General features: G+C 45.8%; 2 protein-coding genes across 4 annotated transcripts in view; one reads left to right on the top strand and one right to left on the bottom strand.

Annotated features, from left to right (window-relative positions):
* NDUFAF3 (NADH:ubiquinone oxidoreductase complex assembly factor 3) overlaps positions 1 to 1648 on the top strand; it is a 64224-nt gene extending 62576 nt beyond the window's left edge. For both annotated transcript variants that reach the window (XM_069966781.1, XM_069966782.1), the window contains exon 6: positions 659 to 1648. In XM_069966781.1, coding sequence (XP_069822882.1) covers positions 659 to 739 — 81 coding nt within the window. In that variant the 3' untranslated portion in view covers positions 740 to 1648. The remainder of the gene's footprint in view (positions 1 to 658) is intronic.
* IMPDH2 (inosine monophosphate dehydrogenase 2) lies at positions 931 to 16422 on the bottom strand. Of its 2 annotated transcripts, XM_069966779.1 has the most exons (15): positions 16237 to 16422; positions 11930 to 11978; positions 11715 to 11816; positions 11517 to 11591; positions 11222 to 11428; positions 11004 to 11091; positions 10624 to 10823; positions 9255 to 9345; positions 8380 to 8475; positions 7141 to 7212; positions 4311 to 4454; positions 3539 to 3683; positions 3320 to 3463; positions 3003 to 3086; positions 931 to 1152 (listed from the first exon to the last, which is right to left on the bottom strand). In XM_069966779.1, the coding sequence occupies exons 1-15, from the start codon at positions 16332 to 16334 to the stop codon at positions 1131 to 1133; spliced, it is 1617 nt and encodes a 538-aa protein (XP_069822880.1). In that variant the 5' UTR covers positions 16335 to 16422; the 3' UTR covers positions 931 to 1130. The 2 variants fall into 2 exon arrangements, with proteins under 2 accessions (XP_069822880.1, XP_069822881.1); XM_069966780.1 differs by lacking the exon at positions 7141 to 7212 and having other exon boundaries at positions 16237 to 16421.
* Between the last annotated feature and the right edge of the window lie 8433 nt (positions 16423 to 24855).

Consider the following 24855-nt stretch of genomic DNA (forward strand, 5'->3'; position numbering starts at 1 on the left):
CCCACCCTGACTACTCCTGCCAGTTCCCTGTCCAAAGCTGTTCCAGAACATCACATTTCACAGCAAAATCATTGGTGTAGCAGCACCTGCTGCATTTATTCCCTGACACCCCTGTAAAAGAGAAGTGTTGTACTGGGACAAGTATAAGATTACCCCATACATTTCTTAAGACTGGCATTCTTGAACGCCAGTCTTAAATTAGGCCCCACCCTCTTTTCCCTGGCCAAATTCACTAAGAGACATGCCTCTTAGGGAGTCTGGCTGGCCATGCGCAGCATCTACACCTGCTCCCATTTGAACCATGGGGCGGGCGGGGGATACAGCAGGAGCATGCGAGGGAGAAGTGGCAAATCTGTGCCTTCTCCCTGGCGTACGCCTCAGCCATAAGCTTCATAAATTTTCCCCTCTGTCTTCCAGTCCAGCAACAAGTCAATGTTTCATGTTCATAGCTAGAATCCATAACTTAGCCATAGTTAGATTCTGCTTAGTAAAGTACTGTGGGTTAGAAAGGTCCGATTCATACAGCACAGACACTTTTCTTACTTTATACTTAGTAATGGGTTAGGCTTATCTGTGAAGAGCTCCTTAATGTGAGAAGCACCCCTTCTGCTTTGGGCTCCTGTGCACTATTTACCTGCCTGTTCTTTATTTTCCACAGCCCAATGCTTGTGCCACATTTAATTTTCTGACCAGTGAGCGAAGAGTCACGGCAGCGGCCTTAATCCCAGTATCTGAGTAGACAATGACTATTTATTGACATCTGAATGTGAAGCAGAGGACGCGCCAGGCTGTTCTAAGGTCCATAGCAGAAGACTACAGACTGATCTTCCACTATTATCTTAGTGAATGTTTTGACTCATGTGCTCTGAGAAGATTCACATCATCACACGCACTCTAAATTCTTCTTATGGTTAAATGGAGGAACACAAAGGATTTTACATTTTTATTGCAAAACTCAGGAGTGAGAACAATGAACAGTATTTCCCAAATACCCAACATCCCATTATGAAGACTGGCCAATGAGAACAAGGCAGCTGCTGGTGTGGTCTCCACGCAGATGACATGCAAGGCAGGCAAAGGCTACATTCTGTGCTGTGGACGGTGGCAGATGATGACGATGGTTGGCAAGGTTAGAAGAGTCTCTTTTCATATCTAGAAGGGAAATGAAGAAGAAGAAACATTCATACTCCCGTCCAATTAACTATAAAGAGCTTGTCCAGGCAAAACTGATATCCTACACCTATTGCATGATAAGCTTGACATTGATCCACACTAGTTACTAAAACAAGATTTTTGCCCTCTCTTATCTGGTTGGTCAAGAAATAAAAGTTATAAGGGTATTTCCATCTGAGCTTATTATCCTCTGATCTATGAATAGGGGATAACAAGCTGATCGCTGGGAATCCGAAGACCGAGCATAAGGAAAACCAGCTCAAATGAGACTACCTCTAAGTGGGGATTTATGGGAGCTACAACCATTTAAAAAGGTATTGCACTCTGTGTACCACTTTTATACTACTTTGCTTCTTGTGTTACTTTTATTCATGTCTAAATTCCTGGCTAATTCTCTTTAGTTCTACAGCTGCCCTATATATGATAAAAAGCAACACAGCAACTCACCCCATGTCTATGAACTACAGACCCCCCCCCCCCCCCCCCCCCCCCCTTACCTCCTTGTGAATTACTTTATTAAAGACAATATACACATTTGTACAAAACTGGTTGAGCATTTTTTATTTTTTTTTTTGTTTGTTTTTTAAATCCAGGACTCTCCTTTTTTGGTTCTTGTCACACCACTAGAGGGGGATAACTTTGTACAGATAACTACCACTGAACCTAAAGGGGTTATCCAGCGTTAGAGAAACATGGCCACTTTCTTCCAGAGACAAAAAGACTTGTCTCCAGTACAGGTGTGTTTTGCAATTAACATATAAAGCGCCCCATATATAGTCTTGGGGTGTTGTGTCTTTTAGTGAGGTCACTGTAACCTCCCTGTTATAGCCATTGGATAAAGTATTAAAGACAGAATATATGCTGTAGATAGCCAATCATTTTTAACAACAAACATTACCTTGGGAATATTTTTAGAGAAACATCCATAAGTGCCACAATTCATGTTGACTCAGTTTTCACATTTGGCCTGGATGTTCTAAGACCTTCTGTGAGTTGAGACCTCTATCCAGTTTATAAGAGACTAATAGAAGCATAAGCCCCGCTACGTTTCAGAGGCGTACTCCCCCTTTGTCAAGTGTGTTTTGCAATTAAGCTTCATTCAATTCAACGGAACAGAGTTGCAAAAACAGCGCCCCAAACTGGAGACAATAGTGGTGCTGTCTCTGAAGGAGAGTGGCCGTGTTTTTCTAATGCTGGATAACCCCTTTACAGGGATGCTCCAAGATTAGAAAACACGGCCTGTTTGCTTTATTACAGCCTATAGAGCCAGAGTCAGACTACTGTGCACTGCCCCCGGCTGTATACTACCTCACACACCCATACCCGACCCTGCTTGGCAAGGATCTTCCAGCTGTCAATCAAGCATGGATAGGGATGGTAGAGGAGCATTTTTTTCTACGTTCTGGTATCATGTGTCTTCTTGCTATCCAGCTATCTAACAATCTCAGCAGTGTGGAACATGCAGCTGGCAGACTGACTGTTAAAGGCCAGAACAGGTCTGGTCTTCAAGGGGTTAAATCTGTTTGCAGAGACTGGTGTTACATTTCATAGTTCTAGCTGGGTGAAGATGAATTTAGAGCTCTAAGAAACTGTTATTAGATGTCCCTGAAATGTGCACTCAAGGCATTTTAGGATCTAAGTTGCCAGGTATGCGCGTATTTTCCAGTGGACAGCGTCATTTTATGGTCTACTATAAATCACAATGAATACAACACTAGGATAAGGTTCCCATCTAGCTCTTAGCCTGGATTTATGTATACGGCAGAGGAAGTTGTAAAGTGTATAGAGGCCTCTATCCCAGCAGCACACACAAAACATATGAGACTTACGAGTGAAGACCATGGACGCCTCCTTCCACCTGTGCAGACATGGTTCTCTTCTCAAACTTGAGCTCTCCAGAATACATCATTGCCCTATAGCAAAGCAGAGACAGACAATTTACATGACGCCCTTTATGCTGTATCGGTACTGCCTGCAACCTTTCCCACAAGTGCGGGTCAGCAACTCCCTTTAAATAGGAGACAACATTCTCAGATGCCCAATCAGCATCACAGGGGGCAGTCATGCCAACTTGATCACTTTTTCCAAGATGGCAGGTTCTCTAGGACACAAATCTTAGTGATGTACTGTACAGCTGATCTCTTACCTGACTTGTGTTAAGCTCTTTGCCCCTATATCCTGGCAGGAGTGCTGGATTCCAGCAATCAAATAAGGAATAAACTTGTGAATGGATCCTTTATCCTGTACCGCACCGGACACACCTTGGGCTACTTTAATCTTATCCGCCTCACTAAAATAAGAAATGTCAATGAGATCCAGTCCCAAGTGATTATGCATTATTGGAACGTTTGGCACCAGGAGTCACCTGAAATATCTCTTTTGGCTGCTCACGTTCTTGTCCATGGCATCTAGAGAGCCCATACCACGGTATTTCTTCAGCCGTATGCCATCCGAGAAGAAATATTCACCTGGTGCTTCTGTAGTTGCTGCCAGCAATGACCCCATCATCACTACAAACAAGACAAAATAGTAACCAGTTACAGTCCTGATAACGCATCATGCCCCAGGATATAGTACAGATTTCTATAGGACCATAAGGGAATGGGGGGGGGGATGTAGGAGATCACGGGGGATTCGACCCCTGAAACCCGCAGTGATTTCCATATTGGACCCCGCCGGCATGCGGCGCGCGGCTCTATTCATTATTATGAAGCAGCGGAAAGAGCCAAGTATGCCTGAAGAGAGTTGTACTCGGTACTTTTCATCGCTCCATAGGAATGAATAGAGTTGCGTGCCATGATCTCCTACATTTCCCCTATCCTGTGGTTAGGGAAAAGTTAAATTTCCCCGGAATACCCCTTTGACTACTGCATTACCAATTGCTAGGATACTGCATCTAAAAGTTTTAAGATTTGACCAAAGGCCTGATAGGGTCAGTGATTCCAACAAAGAAATGGCTTATTAGAGACCTGTCGCATTTCCATGTAAGCTGGATTGTGCACAATTTAAACAAATAGTATTATCCATACATCATGGGTTCAGTACTAACAGTAAAGGTATCAAAACAGAACTTGCGTACAGTGTGGAAACTTTACACACCTCAAATCAAAGTAAAATCCATATAAGAGTCTACTCACCTGTGGAGGCACCAAGGGCCAGAGCCTTCGCAATGTGCCCAACTGTCTGAATTCCTCCATCGGCAATGACCGGCACCCCAAACCTTCTTGCATATTCAGAAACTTTGTACACGGCAGTGGCCTGAGGCCGCCCACATGCCAACACTGCAGTAACAACATATGTACGTATTAGCAGAACAACAACTAAAATCCCTTATACAAATGGCTTGTTATCTTTGGCAATCTTGGGGTCCATATACAATGTTTGATAATACAATATCTAGCAGGACCCAGTCAGCTGATATATCCATAGGATATATATATATGATATAAATGGCACCTGTGGGGATACTAAGGCCATCATTATAGGAAAGGATTCTTTACAGTTACAGCCGTACAGCTGTGTCCTACCACAAGGGGATGTCAGAGTAAGGTCTGTCTAATCCATGGACATTATGCACCTGCTGTGTGATGTCTAGGAGACATTTACTACCTAGACTAAGTGGTTTTTTACCTTCTGCTCAGCCAAAGTGTCAGGTCAGGGAACTTTATGAAGATCCTATAACTTTATTGGTATGGGGTCTTATTCTGAACCACCCACCATGCTGAGAAAGGATAATCCAAATACCTCTGTGTTTTTTGTGTTTGGGGGGGGTACATTTATATCATAACAGTTGTTTTTGGACACAGGGTTGTGATTCAGGCCAAATGGCAGCCTCCAGTATGTTAAAGTGACAAGTCCATTGTAGTGACATGAACACATGCAGTATTAGTAATCCAGGTGCAGAGATGCTAACTAATTAAAGGAAAATAAATGGATGGTTGACCATTTTCTGAGAGATTCGTGCCCCTGTAAATGCAAACTGGCATAACACAAGGCAGGGATCCTTTTCCCAAAACATGAACGTCAGTGAAAGGCAGGTGGATTACACATGGTCTCATTTGGTAAAAAAAAAAAAAAAACATGAGGTTCAGCTGGCAGCACTGGATCAACATGGTGCCTGAAACAGCAACAAAAAGCAATTCCCCTCACCAGCCCATGATGTCTCACTGACAACGTTTGGGAGAAGATTTAAGTGTAAAAACAAAGAAATCCCAAGTCCTTGTGCCAGGTAATTAATAAGGAACAAACATAACCCCCAAAAAGCAGGGTTCAGAGGAGGGAGGTATATAGAGTGGGTTCCTCCATACTCGGGGATCTCTGCATCTTCCTGATTTTACCAGTGAAGGGAGGAACATGAACAGCTCCCATAAGGGTAAGAATGCTTCTCACAATAGAAGGAAGAAATGGTCTGGGGACAGCCAGGCCTCCCTGCCCCAGTTCATGTGTGTGCTACCTCTCAACACAGTTCTACATATAAAGTTGAGTCACTTTGTAAATATATTACTTATGCTGCTCTGACCGGAGTTACATCCTTTATTAGGGTATGTGAACACTAGTGGATTTGCTGTAGATTGGGACTTCCCTCTTATTTCAATGAGGAATTCAAAATACAAAGTACAACAAATTCGTACATGTGAACTTACCCTTAGGCTAAAAAATTTTTTGCCGCAGACTGTAAATTAGATTGTAATGTTCAGTTCGGGATCTGAAAAAATGAATCCGCAACGCCTGTATATTTTTTGCACATCCCTAAAAGTGGGAAGTACTTGTAATAAAAGGCGTAATGGTCAAAATGATGTCACTAGATAGAATTACAGATATTTTTTGCGGACGTTACCTCCATAACGTCTGCAAATTACGGACAAACCCATACACTTCTATTGGATTACGGCCAAACCACAGATCTGTAAAAATATGAGACTGTACTTTGTCCATAATTGCGGAAAAAAATACGGAACGTGTAAATGAGGCCTTATACTTCAGAGTGGACTTCAGACCGGACGATCCTTACATAGACTGGGCGGCCATTGAAGAGAGCAGCGCCTGTTGCCACTGTTCCGATTACATGGAGCAACGCACAGCAGACCGGGGCCCCAATGGAAAACAAGGTCTATTAACCTGTTGTTGGAGCTCACCTTTACTGTTAGGAATGGCTTATCATAATCTTTCTAGACTTAAATAATTGTGATTGTGAGTTCCCTGAAATTTTTATTCCAGACTTGCGAATGTAGTTCTGGGTTTTTATAATGCAATGTATTTCCAAAGTCACTCTTCTTTTTATGTAGTTTAAATCAATTTAACTCTAAAAAGAAGTGTTAGGTAGACACAAATTTTAAAGGTAATCTGTCAGCTCTATATCATGTTCTAGAGATCATGTCTCAGTGAGGCAGTGCTGAGCTGCAGCATGCACGCCTCCACCCTTCCCCACCTCTTTGTTTTGACTGATTAAATGGGTATTTCGGCACTTTTTTAAAAAAAAAATACATATGCTGAGGCCATGCAAAAATAGGAAATATCCTATACCTACTAAGCACTGGTTCCTGCAACTTCTGTTTGGTTCTGTCCAGTCCCCCCAGTTCCCCCCCATCTTCTTCCTGCTTCCGAGTTTTGGAGCAGGGCTGGCCAATTTCAGCCAGTGATTACCAGGTATTGCTCTGAGTGTTCCTCATGGAGGCAGGAAGATGATCACGGGACCTTGACTTGAACTCTGGGCTTAATGTAGAGCAGACAGATTCCCTTTAAGCTGGACACTAAAGTGCTTTCTGATACCCTTATGCTGACAAACCTACTTAGAGGAAAAGGGGTAAAAATTTACATTAAAGAAGGAACCCTGCTTTCTCAATGGATGCCCCACCCTCAAAACATTCAACCAGTCCCCCAAAGCCGCAAAACCCCAAGTGCTACAACTACCAATCAGTCAAGCAGGGCGCTGCCTTGGGGCTCAGGCCAGACAAACCTGTGACTTACTATAGGAGCCTGTCACACTAGAGGGGCATTTGGGGCTGTGAGACTTTAGGTCTGGAGGGATCGTTGGAGCAGCTGAATAGAGAAGATAAATAAAGTGAATTCATTCACAGCAGACTGTGCGGTGGCAGCAGCTAGCACAGCAACATATTACACAAGAAAATTTTGTCCCCCCCTCCCAAATTAACAATTTGGCACAGCGGCTGCCACTTTCAGACACAACAACAGTAGCATCCCCACAGCAGCCTCCTGAACACTATCACAAAGCAAGTCTATAAAGAGTGCAAACCCCTGGTGAGTCACATGATACACCTTTCACACAATTAAAAATGACAGCCAAAAAAAGAAAAAGAAGCATGGATTGGTTGATCTTTGATCTTGTCTCTAGTTTGAGCGTGGGTTTCGTAGCTCATTTCTGTTCTGTACCACACACAACCTTAGGATGTTTTCGCTCATTTTTGACATTGCTTTAATTAGAATTAATTATCTGCCATTGGCCGTATAAACAATCTAGTGATGTTCATACAGCCCTGGCCGCATGATTATCCAGCAGCCTAATAGGTTCTGTAAATGAGAGCCGATCTAGGAGATCAGTGCTGATTTACAGTGTTGCTCGGGCCATTTAATATGGCCTTTACTCTGCATCTATTCTCTATACCCATTCAGCATATGTGAGGCCTTGCCATTTATTTTCTGCCTAAGGGTACATTCACATGTACAGGATCTGCATCAGATTTGATGAGATGAGAAGATGCAGATTTAATGCAGTGTTCAGTCATTTAGTTATATTTATATCCGTAGCATCAAATCTGCTGCAGATCCTGTTCATGTGAATGGACCCTGATAGTAAGAGTGAGGCAGTGTCATTCAGTCTAATACAGGGATGTCAAATTGGCGGCTCTCCAACTGTTGCAAAACTACAATTTCCATTATTGCAAAAGCTTTACCTTGGAATTGTAGTTTTGCAGCTGCTAAAGACCTAAAGTTTGACACCTGTGACCTATTGTATAGCTTGTTTGGCCACTAGATGTCAGTATGTTGGTTAAAAAAATAAAAAAATAATACATAAAATATATTTTACATGTTATGTGCAGTGTGCTACCACCTGAAGATTTAGGGATCATAAAAATGCCAGGGAACTTTTACATTGTGCAAAGTTTTTTTTCTTTTCTTTTTTACATGGATGCAGAATCTACCCAAAAACATAAGTAAAGTTGACCTGTCTTTGGGGTTTTTTTTTACCTTCTTGTGTAATGCAAATAGATCCACTTCCCATTCCCACCCTCAATGCATCTGCTCCGGCGTCAATCAAGTTCTTTGCCTGGGCTGCAGTGACCACTGGAAACACAGAAAGAAAAGCTTATTATATTCATGTCATTAATAAAGGACATTTCTGCCACATGGGGCAGGAACGAGTCCTATGGCCCAGTGCTGACTAGAGTTCTGTTTACGGCACTAACACTTGGCTTTGTTCCTCTTACATGTGACTTAAAAGGAAAGAATAAGGGTAGTGAATTATAAAGATAGCCATGAGACAGGGCACACACTTGTCACTGACTGTCAAACACTTCAGCATCATATTCCCCTGGACGGGTCACCGGCTATTTATATAAGATACTGACACTTTCCAAAGGCAGAGCATTCATATCTACTGCACCAATTCAGGCTCCATGGGACTGATGGGAAGGGGGTAGTTATTTTTGGTGTAGTGTTGCTTCCAAAAATGTCATCTAATATATAACTAAGGGGAATCTAGTACACACACAGCATTACTGATGCTCTGCTGGATATGGGCAAATGCCACTAACCAGTTGCCAATGGGTTACCACAACTCACAGGGAACTCTAATCGCCAGTGCTTACTGGCACCCCAAGTGCTGGATGGGGCCCAGGAAGTGAAATCTCTATTTAGCAAGACACATACTGATACACACATGCACTGGCTCTGCAGAATGGCTGAAACTAAAGAAGCTGCACCAACTCATTGGCCCTTCTGCCATACATTAGATCTTCTTAAAGGGACAGGTACCCTTCAGAATGATCAGTCAGATCACACCACACACACACATCTGCTCAAAGCACAACATGAATACATGAAAGGCACCTAAAAAAAATTACCATTTCCAGCAATCACCTGCAGGTCTAAATACTTCTCTTTTATATATTTGATCATGTTTATCTGAAAGATGGAGTTTCCTTGGGAGGAATCCTAAAATTATAAACAAAAAGGCTGTTAAAGGACAAATCTTTAAAGTCATGATGTGTTCTTACTTGAAAGCAGTCATCAACCAGGCAAAGTTCTGCTTGTGCGAATACCCCCACATATGCAATGTGTTAGTAAGAGGGCATACTAAGTGATTGAAGATAACACTACCCTCTACATAGAGACACATGGGAAGCAGATCTGTAAAAGGCAACTTGTTGACTAGATCTGATGGTCAAATGAGATAAAAAAAATAAATAAATAAATTTGGAAATACAGTACAGCATTCCTACAGAGACTGCAACCAATGTTACAGGGGGTTGTTAGGTCACACATATTAATATCACTGCTATATGCCACTATGTCTATGTGACCAGTGTCAGCTCCAGCTCCTAGGACTAAGGGTCCTATTCCACGGGCCGAGGAGGGCCCGATCAACTATGTAAACGAGCGGCGATCTGCTAGATCGCCGCTCGTTTACTGGGCCTATTCCACGGCCCGATGATCGTTGAGCAAAGGCTGCAAGGACATCGTTACCGATGTCCTTGCAGCCCTTGCAGCATCATACATTACCTGGCTGCAGGGCTTGTCCTCCGCTCAGTCTCCTCCCCGGGTCCCCCGCGCTCTATCTTCTGAACGGCCGGTCAGCTGACAGGCCACACTCAGCCAGCTGATAGAGCGTGCGGGACCCGGGGATGAAGACAGCGCGGAGAAGAAGCCTGGACAGGTAATGTATGCTGCTGCTGCTGTTTCTTCTGAAATCGTTGGTCGCCTGCCGCGCACCGCTATTCAACCGTAGCGATGCGCGGTGGGGGAACGATGATTTTAGGTCTGGCCCTAAATGAACGATCAGCCGATGACACGATCATCGGCTGATCGTTCTCTCTATTTCACCGAACGATAATTGGTAGTAAAATCCCTTAAAGAGGGCCCCTCTAGCCTGTACCACTCCTGGACTCTTATCTTGTCTCCAAGTGACAGATGGAAAAAAAACAATAAGAGGAGGAGTCAACACACCCCACCTCCTGCTTTGTTAATGAATACTATATAGACTGCTTCTCACGTAATAAGGCGTAAGCATTATTCTAGCTATAGAAGGTGTCTAGAGTAATACTTCCCAAGTATACATATGCTTTCTTCATTACCTAATCAAGAGCAGATAGACAATCACATGGATACAGTTGTTATCCACGACAGGGCCAGCAGAGAAAGGAAAGCAGAAGACCAAGAGGTGCAATGTAAAAAACAAAGAAAACCAACAACCACCAAAACCTCAAGACGCACCAAGACTACAGCATCTACTCCGGCCTGCACAAGAAGATCCAGCCGATATTTGTCATCCTCGTGGGTCCCTATTGCAGCTCCACACAGCAGCTGTTTCTTGGAATCCTTAGAAGCCAGTGGGTAATCCCTGTTCTTTTTCAAGTCTGTTCGTGCAATGATTGCCACAAGCTCATCGTGTTCATTCACTATTGGTAGTTTGCCTAAAATGAACCATAAATCATCATAAATCAGAATGAAAGAAAAAAACGAAAACAGACAACGCAACAGTTTATAAATATGGCCGCTTACTTCCCACTGCAGCTCAGCTCCATAGAAGTAAATGTGATTGAGCTGCAATACCTCGTGGACAGGCAGGACACCTGTATATGTAACCCACATACCTTTTTTACTCCTCTGAAGAATCTCATTTGCTTCCTTCAGTGTAACGCCAGCCGGAGCAACAACAAGGTCTTCTCGTTTGGTCATGATCTAATTTTAAGAGCAAATGCACAGATTGACAATGCCATAAAATAAAAATATAGAGGTGAGAGGATAAAACTTTCACCTGCAGGCACTATGGGGTTTAGCGTCACCCACAATGTCAGTAACTAGCACTCACCTCACTTAGGGGCACGTCATGCTCCTCGTCTTTAAGGAAGTCGATATCCCTTGATGATATAATTCCTACTAGTTTACCCCCCATCTTCCCGCTCTCTGTGATAGGAATCCCACAGAAGCCGTGACGAGCCTTCGCCTCAAACACGTCTCGCACCCGATGCGCTGGGCTCAGTACCACCGGATCTGTAATGAATCCCTGCTCGTATTTCTGAGAATGGAGAAGCAAGACATCATCTACTTGAATCACTTCTTATTCTTCAGAAGTCATAAATAAGGGGAGAGAAGGAGAGACTCACTTTTACTTTGCGAACTTCATTAGCCTGGAATTCAGGTGTGCAGTTGTGATGTATGACACCGATGCCGCCGGTCAGCTAAAGCAACCAAACATAAAAAATGTATAAAAAAAAAGAAAAAAAAAGACTAAAACATAGCCATAACCTAAAAAAGATCAATGAAACAGACTTAAAACAAGAAAACTTTGACAAATTCCTTACCGCCATAGCGATTGCCATGTTTGCTTCTGTTACTGTATCCATTGGGGATGAAACTAGTGGTGTTTTTAGGGTTAATTTCTTAGTAAGGGCAGAGGTGAGGTCCTAAAAGAGATAACATAGCAACCCCTTTACTTTTATAAGAGAGGAGTAGGAGCTCCACTTAACTGCTTTCGGTTTTATGTGTCTTTGGGGTCATCCCACACTCTGATACTCACCACTTGGTCTGCTGTAAAGTCTATGTACCCGGGAAGAATAAGAAAGTCACTGTGGAGGGAAAGAAAAAAAACAAAAACTATTAGTCAGCAACTAAATACACAGGTCTATATGTGAATTCTTAAAGAAGCAGTTCACTTTTTTTTTTTTGCCCCCCCCCCCTCGGTAGCCTGTGGCATGTATACTTACAGAAGAAGATCGGTGTCCCGCGGCGTAGCTCCGGTCCCGTCCCAATGCGGCTTACTTCCGCCGGCTGCTGTCAGTCCTCTGCTCTGTCCGGTCATTATACGCCGGAAGTCACTCGCTTCCATGCATTCTCTATGGAAGCGCGTGACTTCCGGTGTTCAAATTACAAGGCCGAGAAGAGGAGTCACAGCGCCGGCGGAAGTGAGCGCGTGCCGGATTTGTACAGCACCGCGGGACGGGACCGGAGCTACGCCGCGGGACACCGATCATCTTCTGTAAGTATACATGCCACAGGCTACCAGGGGGGGGGAGGGGTTGCCCAAAAAAGTGAACTGCTTCTTTAAATCTGTCACTGGATAACCAATATGGCTGTCATTACAACTGCTGCAGTCACCCAGTTCTCCTAAAACTCCTGAAGAGCAAATCGCTATTTATGGTCTATGATTTCTTGTTGTAGATTTCATGAGAGGAAACCCTACTGACAAACCTATTTTTCTTATAAGTATACAGATGGGCTAAACAGCTGGTGTCACATGTCACTGAGTAACTCCCACTAAACTCAATGGGAGCTTCAGTGTTGTCACCCCACACACCAAAACCAGGAACAGACTATAAACAGAGAACAGGTCACAAAGGAAAAACTGAGATCTCTCCTTTCAAATCCATTCCTGGCTTTGGCTTTAAAAATCTGCCAGATAAATTGGTCAGAACTCTGTTGTGAAATAGGGCCCTTAGTACTGCCCTGTCCATGCCCTTATGGTGACCATGAAAACAAGTATGAAATCAGAATGAAAACATAGCTGCTATATTCTAGCAGCAGCGCCATTCTCCTCTACAGGTGATGGGCAGTATTGCAGCTCTGCCCTATTTAAAGGAGAAGTCCGGCAAAATTTTTTATTTAACTATTGTATTGCCCCCAAAATGTTATACGAATCACCAATATACACTTATTACAGGAAATGCTTATAAAGTGTTTTTTTCCTCTGCACTTAATACTGCATCAAGGCTTCACTTCCTGGATAACATGGTGATGTCACGACCCGACTCCCAGAGCTGTGTGGGCTGTGACTGCTGGAGAGGATGATGGCAGGGGGACACAGGGTACTGGAGGGACACAGGGCACTGCCATCATCCTCTCCAGCTGAACTTCTCCTTTAAGTAAATGGGAAAAAACAGCCAATTGTTTTTTTCCAATGTCACACAGTTTTGTCACAAGTCAGCAGATTTTCACTCAGGATCACGGGACTGCTGGGTAACAAACCCTGTGGGATATGTAATGTGGGCCATATCAGCTGACATATCTGTTCACCTTTATACTGGTCTTGCTGCCCTTAGCAACCACTTGCAGTGTCTCTCCAGGCAACAGGGCCCATTTTCTGTCAGATTTAAGACATCATTCCCCAATGTTGTGGTTAATGAGGCAGTCACCATTTTACTTGTTCCTCAACCTCTTTATATATTAGAGGCTGGGAGGACATAGAAAGGATGGCGTCACCCATCCTTTATCCAGGACCAGTGTCCTCATCCCCTCCTCACACGGCACAATGGTCACTAGATTAGATACCGAGATGGATGCGCAGTATCATGAACCGTGTAAGGTCACATTACATGGAGATAAACACAGGAAGGACAGCGACTGATAGAAAAGACTCCAACCCAAACATGTTATGAAACAATGTGCATGTTTATATCCAGCAAGGTACAAGTATAAAACCAGACAGAACATAGGGCCACATGTATCATCCGGCGGACGGATGATTTTTGGCGGAAAGTGCCGATTTGCGTATTATTTTATACGCAAATGGCCGATTTGCGAATAAAATAATCGCAAATCGGCACTTTCCGCCGAGTACGCCAGGGGGCGGAAAGGGGGCGGAAAGTAGGCGGGAAGTGGGCGGAACGGAGGGCGCGGACTCAGAGTCCGCGCGATTTATCATCCGTTCCGCCCAATTCTACGCCGAAAACCTACTCCAGTCCTCAGCTGGCGTAGGTTTTCGGCGGTGCGCACTGGCGCGCACAGGATTTATGTACAGGCAGTCCGCCTCTACATAAATCCCCATACCGCCGGAGCTGCGGGGGCATTTTTAAGTCCGGCGTAAAAAACGCCGGACTTAATAAATGCCTCCCATAATGTCTTCTCTTCACCATTACCACTACATACAGCTCTGTGTTAGCCAATGTAATTGGTTGCGCCACTCCTAAAGTACTTAGTGCTGCTATAGGCCCCTTCCCCTTCATGCTAACTCTACATACTATACACTACAAGTGTCAATAGGACTGCCCACAACAAAACACAGACGGCTCTCCTGAAATACTCTGTGCTGAAGGTGACCTATATCCTAACTCACAAATGTCCCTGCTCTTGCATAGTCAAAGGAGCCCCAGGATGACTGGCTCTAACCAGATTGGCAAACTCAATCTACTGAAATACTCTGTGCTACTGGTGACCATGCTGATTTCTCCTCTAATCTGTTCCCTACATCACTACATCGCAACCCTGATGTCAGTAATATAATCACATCACAAGTGGACAGGTCACCACTTCCCATAAGAGTATCACACTCCTCTACTGAAAATACTCTGTGCTGCGGAGGCCAGCTTATTGCCTCCATTCTCTTCCTTACACACCACACTTCTCCTGTCCTAAGCAACCTTGACCTCAGCAATATAATCACATGACTGGACAGAGCTCTCTGAGAAGCACAGTCCTCTCCTGAAATGCTCTGTACTGCTGGTGACCCTGCTATTTCCAATCTCTGATCTGAATCATATAATGACAGTGGACAAGTCACTGCTTCCCTATGTCACATTTCTTTACTGAAACACTCTGTGCTGCAAATGGATGGTGATACATGAACCACAACGTAAGCGCTCTTGTCCTTTTATTTGTAATTTCTGGAAAAGCTGGGTTACCGTCACTATGGTCCCATCACTGATAGCAGAGTAGTGGTCACACAGCTTTCTAAAAGTCCTGAATGACTAACCTACTGAGTAACGCAGCAGGCAGGCGGAGGGGGCAGCATAGCAGAGCTGCCATTCAGGGGTCTGGGAGAGCTGAGCAGACGGATATACAGAATAGGAGATGATGATGTGAGGAGACCCCATGACTGGTAGAAGGAATCATCCCTCTATGGTCACCAAGTGGTTCAGCGTGTCTGACCTGCGGACTGTACACACGCTGCCTCCACCCCCTCCATGAAATCTGAGATGGCAAGACGAAAGGCTGAACAAATGTGGCTGTCATGGGGACGGGCGCACATGACCCCAGGGGTGGAGGGTTTCTAAGGCACTGTCCAACCCAACACTCAACATCCCGGGGCACCACTGTGAGCGCAGTTACTGGACTACAATACTGAGGACCAAAGTAGCGTTGTAGGTTGTCCGGCAAAACTAATGTAGACTGCCAGACCGGTCGGGGCTTCAGGAGATCATAGAAACATAGATTAGTCATGGCATGCTCAGTCTTATGGAAGATTCTAGAAGCTGGCACAGCATGGTGCACCCTACAGTACTGCCACCACAACTGGCATGCCAGGTCTTCTGGAAGATTCTAGAGACTTCTCTCATGGGTTTAGAAGGAAAATGCTGGGTCCTGTAGTACAACCATATGTAATAGGTCATGACAGCACAAGGCCCAGTATAGTGCACATTATAGTACTGGCACCACATGCGGAATCTTCCAGAATATCCCAACAGGTTCCAGGGATCTCCTAGTAATAGAAGCTGCCAGTGGATGTTAGGTCTTGTAGTGCCCACACATAGACTGACACACTGGGTCTACAAGGGAGGCTGTGAGGGTATTCAGAGCACTACAGTATTGCCAGGGTGGATGGCAAAGAATGATGGGACTTGTAGTACTACCAGAAAGGCTGAGCTTACTCTGGGCACTACCATCTAACCAAGGATTATGGCTGGGCATGGTGGTTCTTGTAGTACTACCAGGAAACCATTAAGGGCACTATACGAAGCAGGATGACTGTGTGATAGTAGCAGCAGGAAGGCTATGCGGATATTGTGGGCATGCTGTAAGTCTCATCCTCTCCCTGGCATGACACACACCCGGCAGCGGGTGACAATGAGAGTGAGCACAGGGGTCACCCCAGGACACTGCCCCCATACTCACTTATATGTGAGTCCATCGCCAGCCCCGAAGAGCTGCTGGGCGGTGAGGCCATCGTCCGGGACATAGGAGGTGCCCCCGCTGATCAGGTAGTCCGCCATGCTGCAGTGCACAACACGAGGTCCCGATCCTTCCTCCCCTGCCCGGCCCGCGCCTCCTGATACAAGAGGCCAACCAGCCCGGCTCCGCCGCTTTATAAAGAGCTCCTGAGCGCCACCCACCGGTGACTTCATCTCCCTGCGCCGTCACATGTGACTGCGGGGACTGGATACAGCCGGTGTGTGATCGCCTGCAGGCAGCCCGCAGCCCCCGCCTGTCCCTGACCCAGGACATCGTGTACTCTAGGAGATTATAGATATATATATATATGCAGTAATGCCCCATGTTTTTCCATAGGTGTTTCTCCACATTAATTAATACATCCTTTGGAGTCTAGATCATTGATGGGCAACCTTATAAGCTTGGTGTGTCAGCAAAAACAATGTAATTGTAATATATAACTGTACTTAATAAACAAAAAAATAATTATTGTGTGAAGTAAACTACAAACCACACACACATCCCCACCTGACCCCCATCCCTCCCCATACACTACCCTACCTGACCCTTCCACACAAACACATACACACTACCTCACCTGACCCCCATCTCCCCACACACACTACCCCACCTGACCCCCTTACCCACATACACACTACCCCATCTAACTCCCTTACCCACATACACACTACCCCACCTGACCCCCTTACCCACATACACACTACCCCATCTAACTCCCTTACCCACATGCATACTACCCCACCTGACCCCCTTACCCACATACACACTACCCCACCTGACCCCCATCTCTCCACACACACTACCCCACCTGACCCCCTTACCCACATACACACTACCCCCCCTGACCCCCTTACCCACATACACACTACCCCACCTGACCCACATACACACTACCCCATCTAACTCCCTTACCCACATACACACTACCCCACCTGACCCCCTTACCCACATACACACTACCCCATCTAACTCCCTGCCCACATACACACTACCCCACCTGACTCATCCCCCGTCTCTCATCCCTTCCCCACACTTACAATACTGCTTACAATATTGCTGCAGTCCAGGATGCGGGCTGTGGCCACTGGAGACAGAAGCAAGATGGGGCTGAAGCGTGGAACCGCTGCGTCTGGGCAGTACGTGGGGTGGGGAATACGTGGTGAGGTCAGGCCGCACAGCAGTTTTGAGGGCTTCCATGAGGCCGCATACTTTTCTGTGTGGCAGTGGCTAAAAGTGTCAGTGCTGACATGTCATAGGTTCACCATCACGGGTCTAGATGTATGCAGGGGCGGTCTTGGCATTTCTGGGGCCCTAAGCGAAGTTATGTCTGGGCCCCCTCCCCCCTCGACACGCACTCCACAACAATAGACCGCTGTGTGCTGCCCCCAGTAGTATATACCCCTTATGCGCAGCCGCCAGTAGTATATACCCCTTGTGTGCTTCCCCTCAGTAGTATATACCCCTTGTGTGCTTCCCCCAGTAGTGTATAGACGCCTGGGTGTTCCCCTAGTTATATATAGCCCCCCCTGTGTGCTCCCCCAAAAGTATATAGACCCCCTGTGTGCTGTCCCAGTTGTATATAAACCCCCTGTGTGCTGCCCCCAGTTGCATATACCGTCTGTGTGCTTCCCCACTAGTATATAGACCCCCTGTGTGCTCACCCACTTGTATATAGCTCCCCTGTGTGCTCCCTCAGTGGTATATAGCCCCCCTGTGTGCTCCCCCACTTGAATATAGACCCCTGTGTGCTCCTCCAGTAGTATATAAACCCCCTGTGTGGTTCCCCCAGTAGTATATAGACCCCCTGTGTGCTCCACCAGTATTATATAGATCCCTGTGTGCTCCCCCAGTAGTATATAGACCACTGTGTGCTCCTCCAGCAGTATATAGACCCCTTGTGTGCTGCCCCCCAGTTATATAGACCCCCTGTGTGCTCCCCCAGTTATATATAAACCCTGTGTGCTGCCCCCAGTAGTATATAGACCCCCTGTGTGCCCCACCAGTAGTATATAGACCCTCTGTGTGTTCCCCCAGTAGTATATAGACCCCCTGTGTGCCCCGCCAGTAGTATATAGACCTCTGTGTGCTCCTCCAGTAGTATATAGACCCCCTGTGTGCTTCCCCACTAGTATATAGACCCCCTGTGTGCTCACCCACTTGTATATAGCTCCCCTGTGTGCTCCCTCAGTGGTATATAGCCCCCCTGTGTGCTCCCCCACTTGGATATAGACCTCCTGTGTGCTCCCCCACTTGAATATAGACCCCTGTGTGCTCCTCCAGTAGTATATAAACCCCCTGTGTGGTTCCCCCAGTAGTATATAGACCCCCTGTGTGCTCCACCAGTATTATATAGATCCCTGTGTGCTCCCCCAGTAGTATATAGACCACTGTGTGCTCCTCCAGCAGTATATAGACCCCTTGTGTGCTGCCCTCCAGTTATATAGACCCCCTGTGTGCTCCCCCAGTTATATATAAACCCTGTGTGCTGCCCCCAGTAGTATATAGACCCCCTGTGTGCCCCACCAGTAGTATATAGACCCTCTGTGTGTTCCCCCAGTAGTATATAGACCCCCTGTGTGCCCCGCCAGTAGTATATAGACCTCTGTGTGCTCCTCCAGTAGTATATAGACCCCCTGTGTGCTTCCCCACTAGTATATAGACCCCCTGTGTGCTCACCCACTTGTATATAGCTCCCCTGTGTGCTCTCTCAGTGGTATATAGCCCCCCTGTGTGCTCCCCCACTTGGATATAGACCTCCTGTGTGCTCCCCCACTTGAATATAGACCCCTGTGTGCTCCTCCAGTAGTATATAAACCCCCTGTGTGGTTCCCCCAGTAGTATATAGACCCCCTGTGTGCTCCACCAGTATTATATAGATCCCTGTGTGCTCCCCCAGTAGTATATAGATCACTGTGTGCTCCTCCAGCAGTATATAGACCCCTTGTGTGCTGCCCCCCAGTTATATATATAGACCCCCTGTGTGCTCCCCCAGTTATATATAAACCCCGTGTGTTGCCCCCAGTAGTATATAGACCCCCTGTGTGCCCCACCAGTAGTATATAGACCCTCTGTGTGTTCCCCCAGTAGTATATAGACCCCCTGTGTGCCCCGCCAGTAGTATATAGACCTCTGTGTGCTCCTCCAATAGTATATAGACCCCCTGTGTGCTGCCCCAGTAGTATATAGACCCCTGTGTGCCCCCAGTTATATATAGACCCCTTGTGTGCTGCCTCAGCAGTACATAGACCCCTGTGTGCCCCACCAGTAGTATATAGACTCCTGTGTGTTCCCCCAGTAGTATATAGACCCCCTGTGTGCCCCACCAGTAGTATATAGACCCCTGTGTGTTCCCCCAGAAGTATATAGACCCCCTGTGTGCTACCCCAGAAATATATAGACCCCCCTGTGTGCTACCCCAGTAGTATATAGACCCCCTGTGTGCTCCCCTAGTAGTATATATCCCCCTGTGTGCTCCTCCACTTGGATATAGACCTCCTGTGTGCTCCCCCAGTTGTATATAGACCCCATTCTGCTGCCCCAAGTAGTATATAGACCCCATGTGTGCTGACCCAAGTAGTATATAGACCCCTCTGTGTGCTCCCCCCAGTTACATATAGCCCCCCTGTGTCTTCCCCGTTATATAGCCCCACTGTGTGCTTCCCCCATTTATATAGACCCCCGCTGTGCGCTCCCCCAGTTACACAGGCCCCTGTTTGCTCCCCCTCCCATATAGTATATAACACAATAAAACAATTATACTCACCTGGGTCCGGGCGTCTCCTCTTCTCTTTACTCTTGTGGCCGCCGATGCTCCAGTGATGTCACTGGAGCACCGACACCACAAGGGCAGAGCGGCCACTTGTGACCGCAGGGAAAACACTTCCTGCGGCCACAAGAGTGACTGACAGGAAGGGAGCCAATGGCTCCCGCCCTGTCAGTGCTGCTGCATGTAACTGTGAGCGCTCATTACGAGTGCTCATAGTTACAGTTCAGATCACAGCAGCGAGCGGGGCAGCAGCCCTGTCTAGTGGTCTTGAGCACAAGAAAAAAGCGGGGCGTGGGGGCCCCCCTGGATGTTGGGGGCCCCAAGCGATTGCTTGGGGTGTTTGGTGCCAAGGACCGCTACTGGATGTATGTAGTATTCTCTGTGACTTTACAGTATTGCTATGACTCCCTGCCACTAGTTTGGGGCAGCACCTCTTTCTGCCATCTAGGGAGAAGTGCCTGCACCCCCTATCAGGTAAAGAGATAGTCCCACTCCCACCTCTATGCACAGAATATGTTATGGACGGTGCAGCTCACATGTCCACACGTTTGGCGGTTGTCTTTAGGACAAAGGTTATTTTGAGTCCAAATAAAGGACGTTATTTTACAACAGTGGCCGTCCTTTGTTCAATTAGGGCTGTTGTTTTTGCCTTGAAATCACAGCCGTCCTATAGCCAAATAGAGAGAGTGGGCACACAAGAGTAAAATGGGAGGACTGAGCTGGATTGCTGTAATACGTCTTATAGCAGTTATTAAGGACCAAATGACGAACAATATTACACATATTGGTCCTTTTACATGGAGAGATAATTCGCCCAATCAATCATTTAACGATTTTGAAGTAACTATGTGTTTTTTATAATGATTAGCGTTTAGACAGAACGATAAATCGTTTAAAAAAATCGTTATTGCAATCGTTTTTTCAGATCGCTTAAGACCATCTCACACATAGGGTAAATTGTTGAAAGACTGTTTACACGAGGTGATCTGCAAATTTTTAGCGAACGACCAACAACGAACTAGTTGAAAGATCAAAATAAACGATTTCTCGCTCGCGCATTTGTTGTGCTTACACGAGCCGATTATCGTTCAAATGCAATCGTTATCGCGAAAATCCATGTAAAAGCACCATTAGAGTATAACATCAATTGGTAAGGAAACAATGATAGGGCTGGGTAGGGTCAGTGTGGTGCCCCTTTAATGCCCTACCTGCTGCTAGTTTGGGACCCCATGGTTCAGGCCTGCCCAGATGCCAGGAGGGGCTTGGCCTGCACTAAAAGTAGGGTAGGTTAGCCCAGTCAGAGGTAAGCACTCTGTCTTAGGTCATAGATACCGTAAATAAAGATGTCACGAGAGAGAGAGCTGGAACGAGTAGATAATTCTAGGCCTATATATATATGTATACATAGGGCCTTAGTCAGTGAGGTAAGTATAGGTAATGTTCCTTCTTCTGCTTTCTGACAAATTTCCCTTGTTCTGTTTTAACAAGGGAATAGGAAGAATGGTGGTGTCTGTACTGTAATGGGACCAAACCTCCATTATTCTGCCCGTCTGGTCACAGATGCAGACAGATGTGTTCCTGAAGGTCCAGGTCTATGGTATACAGGGAAGAGTTACGCTTGTCTAAGATGCCTGGGGAGCAGGATGGCGTGCTGATACATCTGGGCGGCTGAGTGTGTATCTGTGCGCTTGGTGTGGCAACAATGTCTTCTCCAGTACGCTGCACAATGCCTGAACAATGGGGTCCCAAACTAGTAGCAGGTAGGGTGTAACAGGGGCACCCCCCTCTCATTGTTTCCTTACCAATTGATGTTATAGGTGTGTGTAATATTGTTAGTCATTGTAATAAATGCTATAAGGCGTATCACAGTGAGCCACCTCAGTCCTCCTAGTTTACTCTTTATAAATTCTGATATACAGGACAGTGGGGACAATCACCATCAGTCAATCATAGGTTCCTTTATCCTGTTACATTGAGTGTGGGAACAGCTTTAAAGAAGACCTGTCACCCCCCCCCCGTGCCGGGGTGACAGGCTCCCGACCCCCCGTTAGAGCCCCCTATACTCACGTGATCTCGCGGGGTCCCGCTTCCTGAGCCGGTCGGGTCGCGGAGATATCAGCGCCCGAAAGGGGAGCGGGGCGGGAGCCTGTCACCCCGGCACGGGGGGTGACAGGTCCTCTTTAACCTCATAGGCTATATTCACACACCATACAAATGACGGCCATTGTGACTTTTTTTTTTTTTATTGTGTCAGATATAACTTTGCAATATGCTTCAATCACCTGTGTGCCCCACTTCCCTATCTTTTCTCCCCTCAACCTCCCACCAGGAAGTGAAGTAAACTCATTCTTACCTAATGACTGTTGACCCCAGACTGCTCTCTGGAAGCCATTTTGTGACAATGACATCAAGAGGGAGGTGGGGCTAAGAACTGTTAGGCCAGCCTCCCTATGTCAGATGACTCAGGTTGCTCATCTCTGATTGGCTGAACAAGACGTAAGCCATCTAACAGTTTTACAAAGTCCGTTAGACATCACAGGAGACAAAGTGCATCATGGGAAACCCTAAACCAGGAAGCAAAGAAAAACTGAAGACACCAACTGGAGGTTTAAGGACCTACAAACAGTGAGAAATTCAAACGGAGACAGACTCAGGAGGGATGGTAAGTGGGAAAACTATGTAATTTTTTTTTATCAGCGCCGGAGTACCCCTTTAAGTACAGTATATTAATATATAAACCAATGACTTGGTCCTCTGATCCTCCTTGTAAACATGTTGGGGTAAGTATTACAAATGTAACGCTAATGCTTTAAATGGTAAGCAGTTTTGTAAATCATCACATGTAACATTAAACAGAAATGGGTAGAAGGAAACAGTATATCAATTTTAGATTCTTCCTATTCTATTTCTATTTTCTATATTTCATCTTTTATACATTATGGAGGCAGCCATCTTGAGTGGCTTTTTTTTTCTTCTTTTAACAGCATGTATTGATGTTTTTACAGGAAGCAAACCCCATATACAAAGGCAATAATGGACAGGACTAGAGATGTGCAAACTTTTCAAAAGTTTGGTTCAACAGGTTCAAATAATTTTGGCTAAAATTAGAGTCCGTGCAAACCAAACCTTAAACGAACCACACTAAAACAGCATGTTTTCATTCCAATGTTGCTGTTAGAATCGAAAACCGCAACAATGGAACAAAAACATGCTATAATAAGTCAATATAGAGAAAAAAACTGGAGGGTAGAAAGCCATCAGCATGACAGATCGCATCTACAGCTTCCTACCTGCCAGCTTCTATTCTGTACATTTACTTATATCATGGTTTTGTTCCAAAGTTGCGATTTTTCGTTTCCAACAGCAACAAAGGGATGAAAGCAAGCTGTTATATAAATAAAAGAAGCTGGTCCAGGAGGAAGAACCCAGTATACGCGATGATGCATCAGTGGGGGAGTGTGGCAAGGTAAGCATAGGCTGTTTTTTGTTTCTTATATGTATTAAATTGTGCATCTGCTATCTTTACGAACTCCTTAAGAACTTTGCAAAAATTCAGTTAGTTACCGAACTGAATTTTTGCAAAGTTTTTAACTAATCTGGTTCGTGAAGTTCGCTTTGCTTATCTCTAGACAGGACCTGTCATATTTACATGAATGGGAAACATTACTAACCCATACTCTGAAAGCTTTGCAGAGGTCACTCCACAAGTAGCTTTATCTATTGTCTTCTCTATGTAGTGGTGTCACCCCTGCCTCCATCTCCACCCTGTTGCTCTATACAGCTATGCGTGGATCACCATAGGGTTACACTGTAATCTAACTTCAGTTCAGTTATAGGGGCTGCAGATGTACTAACAGAGCAAACACAAAGCAAAAGGCTGCTGAGAGTTAAGCTTCATGTTGCTTGCTGGTTTTTGACCATCCAAACAAAAAGATGCTAGTCCCATATATTCAAGTTAACTTAAAACGGGTAGTCCGGCTGGGACACCTTTTTCAACAATGCTTGGAGAGGTGGTGGGTGCAAACAATAACATACACTTACTGGCATTCTGCTGTTTTGTCCCCCTGATGTGCGGCTACTTCCTGAATTCAGCCATTCATTGGCAGAGTCGCAACCTGTGCGAGCCAGCCATGTCACCTCTCAAGGCCAGGAAGCAGCCACACACCAGAGGACCGAAGTGGCGAAATGCAGGCAGCAGCACTACAGCCAGGGAGGTAAGTGGATGTTATTGTTTTAAGGTGCGTTCACACATAACAGATCCGCAGCGGATTTGCTGTATGTCTTCAGCTCTCCCCATTAACCCCCGGCCGGCCGGAGCATATACATCACCTGGTCCCCACTCCGGCTTGCTTCGGGGGTTCCTGGCACATCCCGCCTGGCCAATCAGTGCGCTTCCCCGCCACAGTGCACTAATTGGCTGAGCGGGACGTGAAGACGTCGGGAGCCCCGAAGCAAGCCGGAGTGGGAACCAGGTGATGTACACACTCCGGCCGGGGGTTAAAGGGGCGAGCTGCAGACACACTCATGTGCGAGAAATCTGCTGCGGATCCGTTCTGTGTGAACGGACCCTTAACTCCCTCTGGGAGCATTGACAAAAAAGGAGTCCTGACCAGAATACTCCTTTAGTGATCAGATGCTATTTTAATACAGAGACTTGCTCTAATGCCGAGAGTTTGCATTTACTCAGCTGTATTCATGGCCCATAGTCTTTAGGGGTGGATTTGTCAATGCCTGCACAAGAAAACTGCCATAAAAAAACTTGCATGCAAGACTTTACAAATTCCTAGCGGTGTAAA

Source organism: Dendropsophus ebraccatus, chromosome 4 (genome assembly GCF_027789765.1).
Source record: "Dendropsophus ebraccatus isolate aDenEbr1 chromosome 4, aDenEbr1.pat, whole genome shotgun sequence".
NCBI lineage: Eukaryota > Metazoa > Chordata > Amphibia > Anura > Hylidae > Dendropsophus > Dendropsophus ebraccatus.

Excerpts from the sequence above, each read along its gene's own strand:
- IMPDH2 (XM_069966779.1), bottom strand. The coding sequence starts at position 16,334 with ATGGCGGACTACCTGATCAGCGGGGGCACCTCCTATGTCCCGGACGAT. Across the intron at positions 9,346-10,623 it reads GAGTAGATGCTGTAGTCTTG|GATTCCTCCCAAGGAAACTC; the intron begins GTGCGTCTTGAG and ends TTATAATTTTAG. Across the intron at positions 7,213-8,379 it reads TATTTGCATTACACAAGAAG|CTGCTCCAACGATCCCTCCA; the intron begins GTAAAAAAAAAC and ends TTCTCTATTCAG.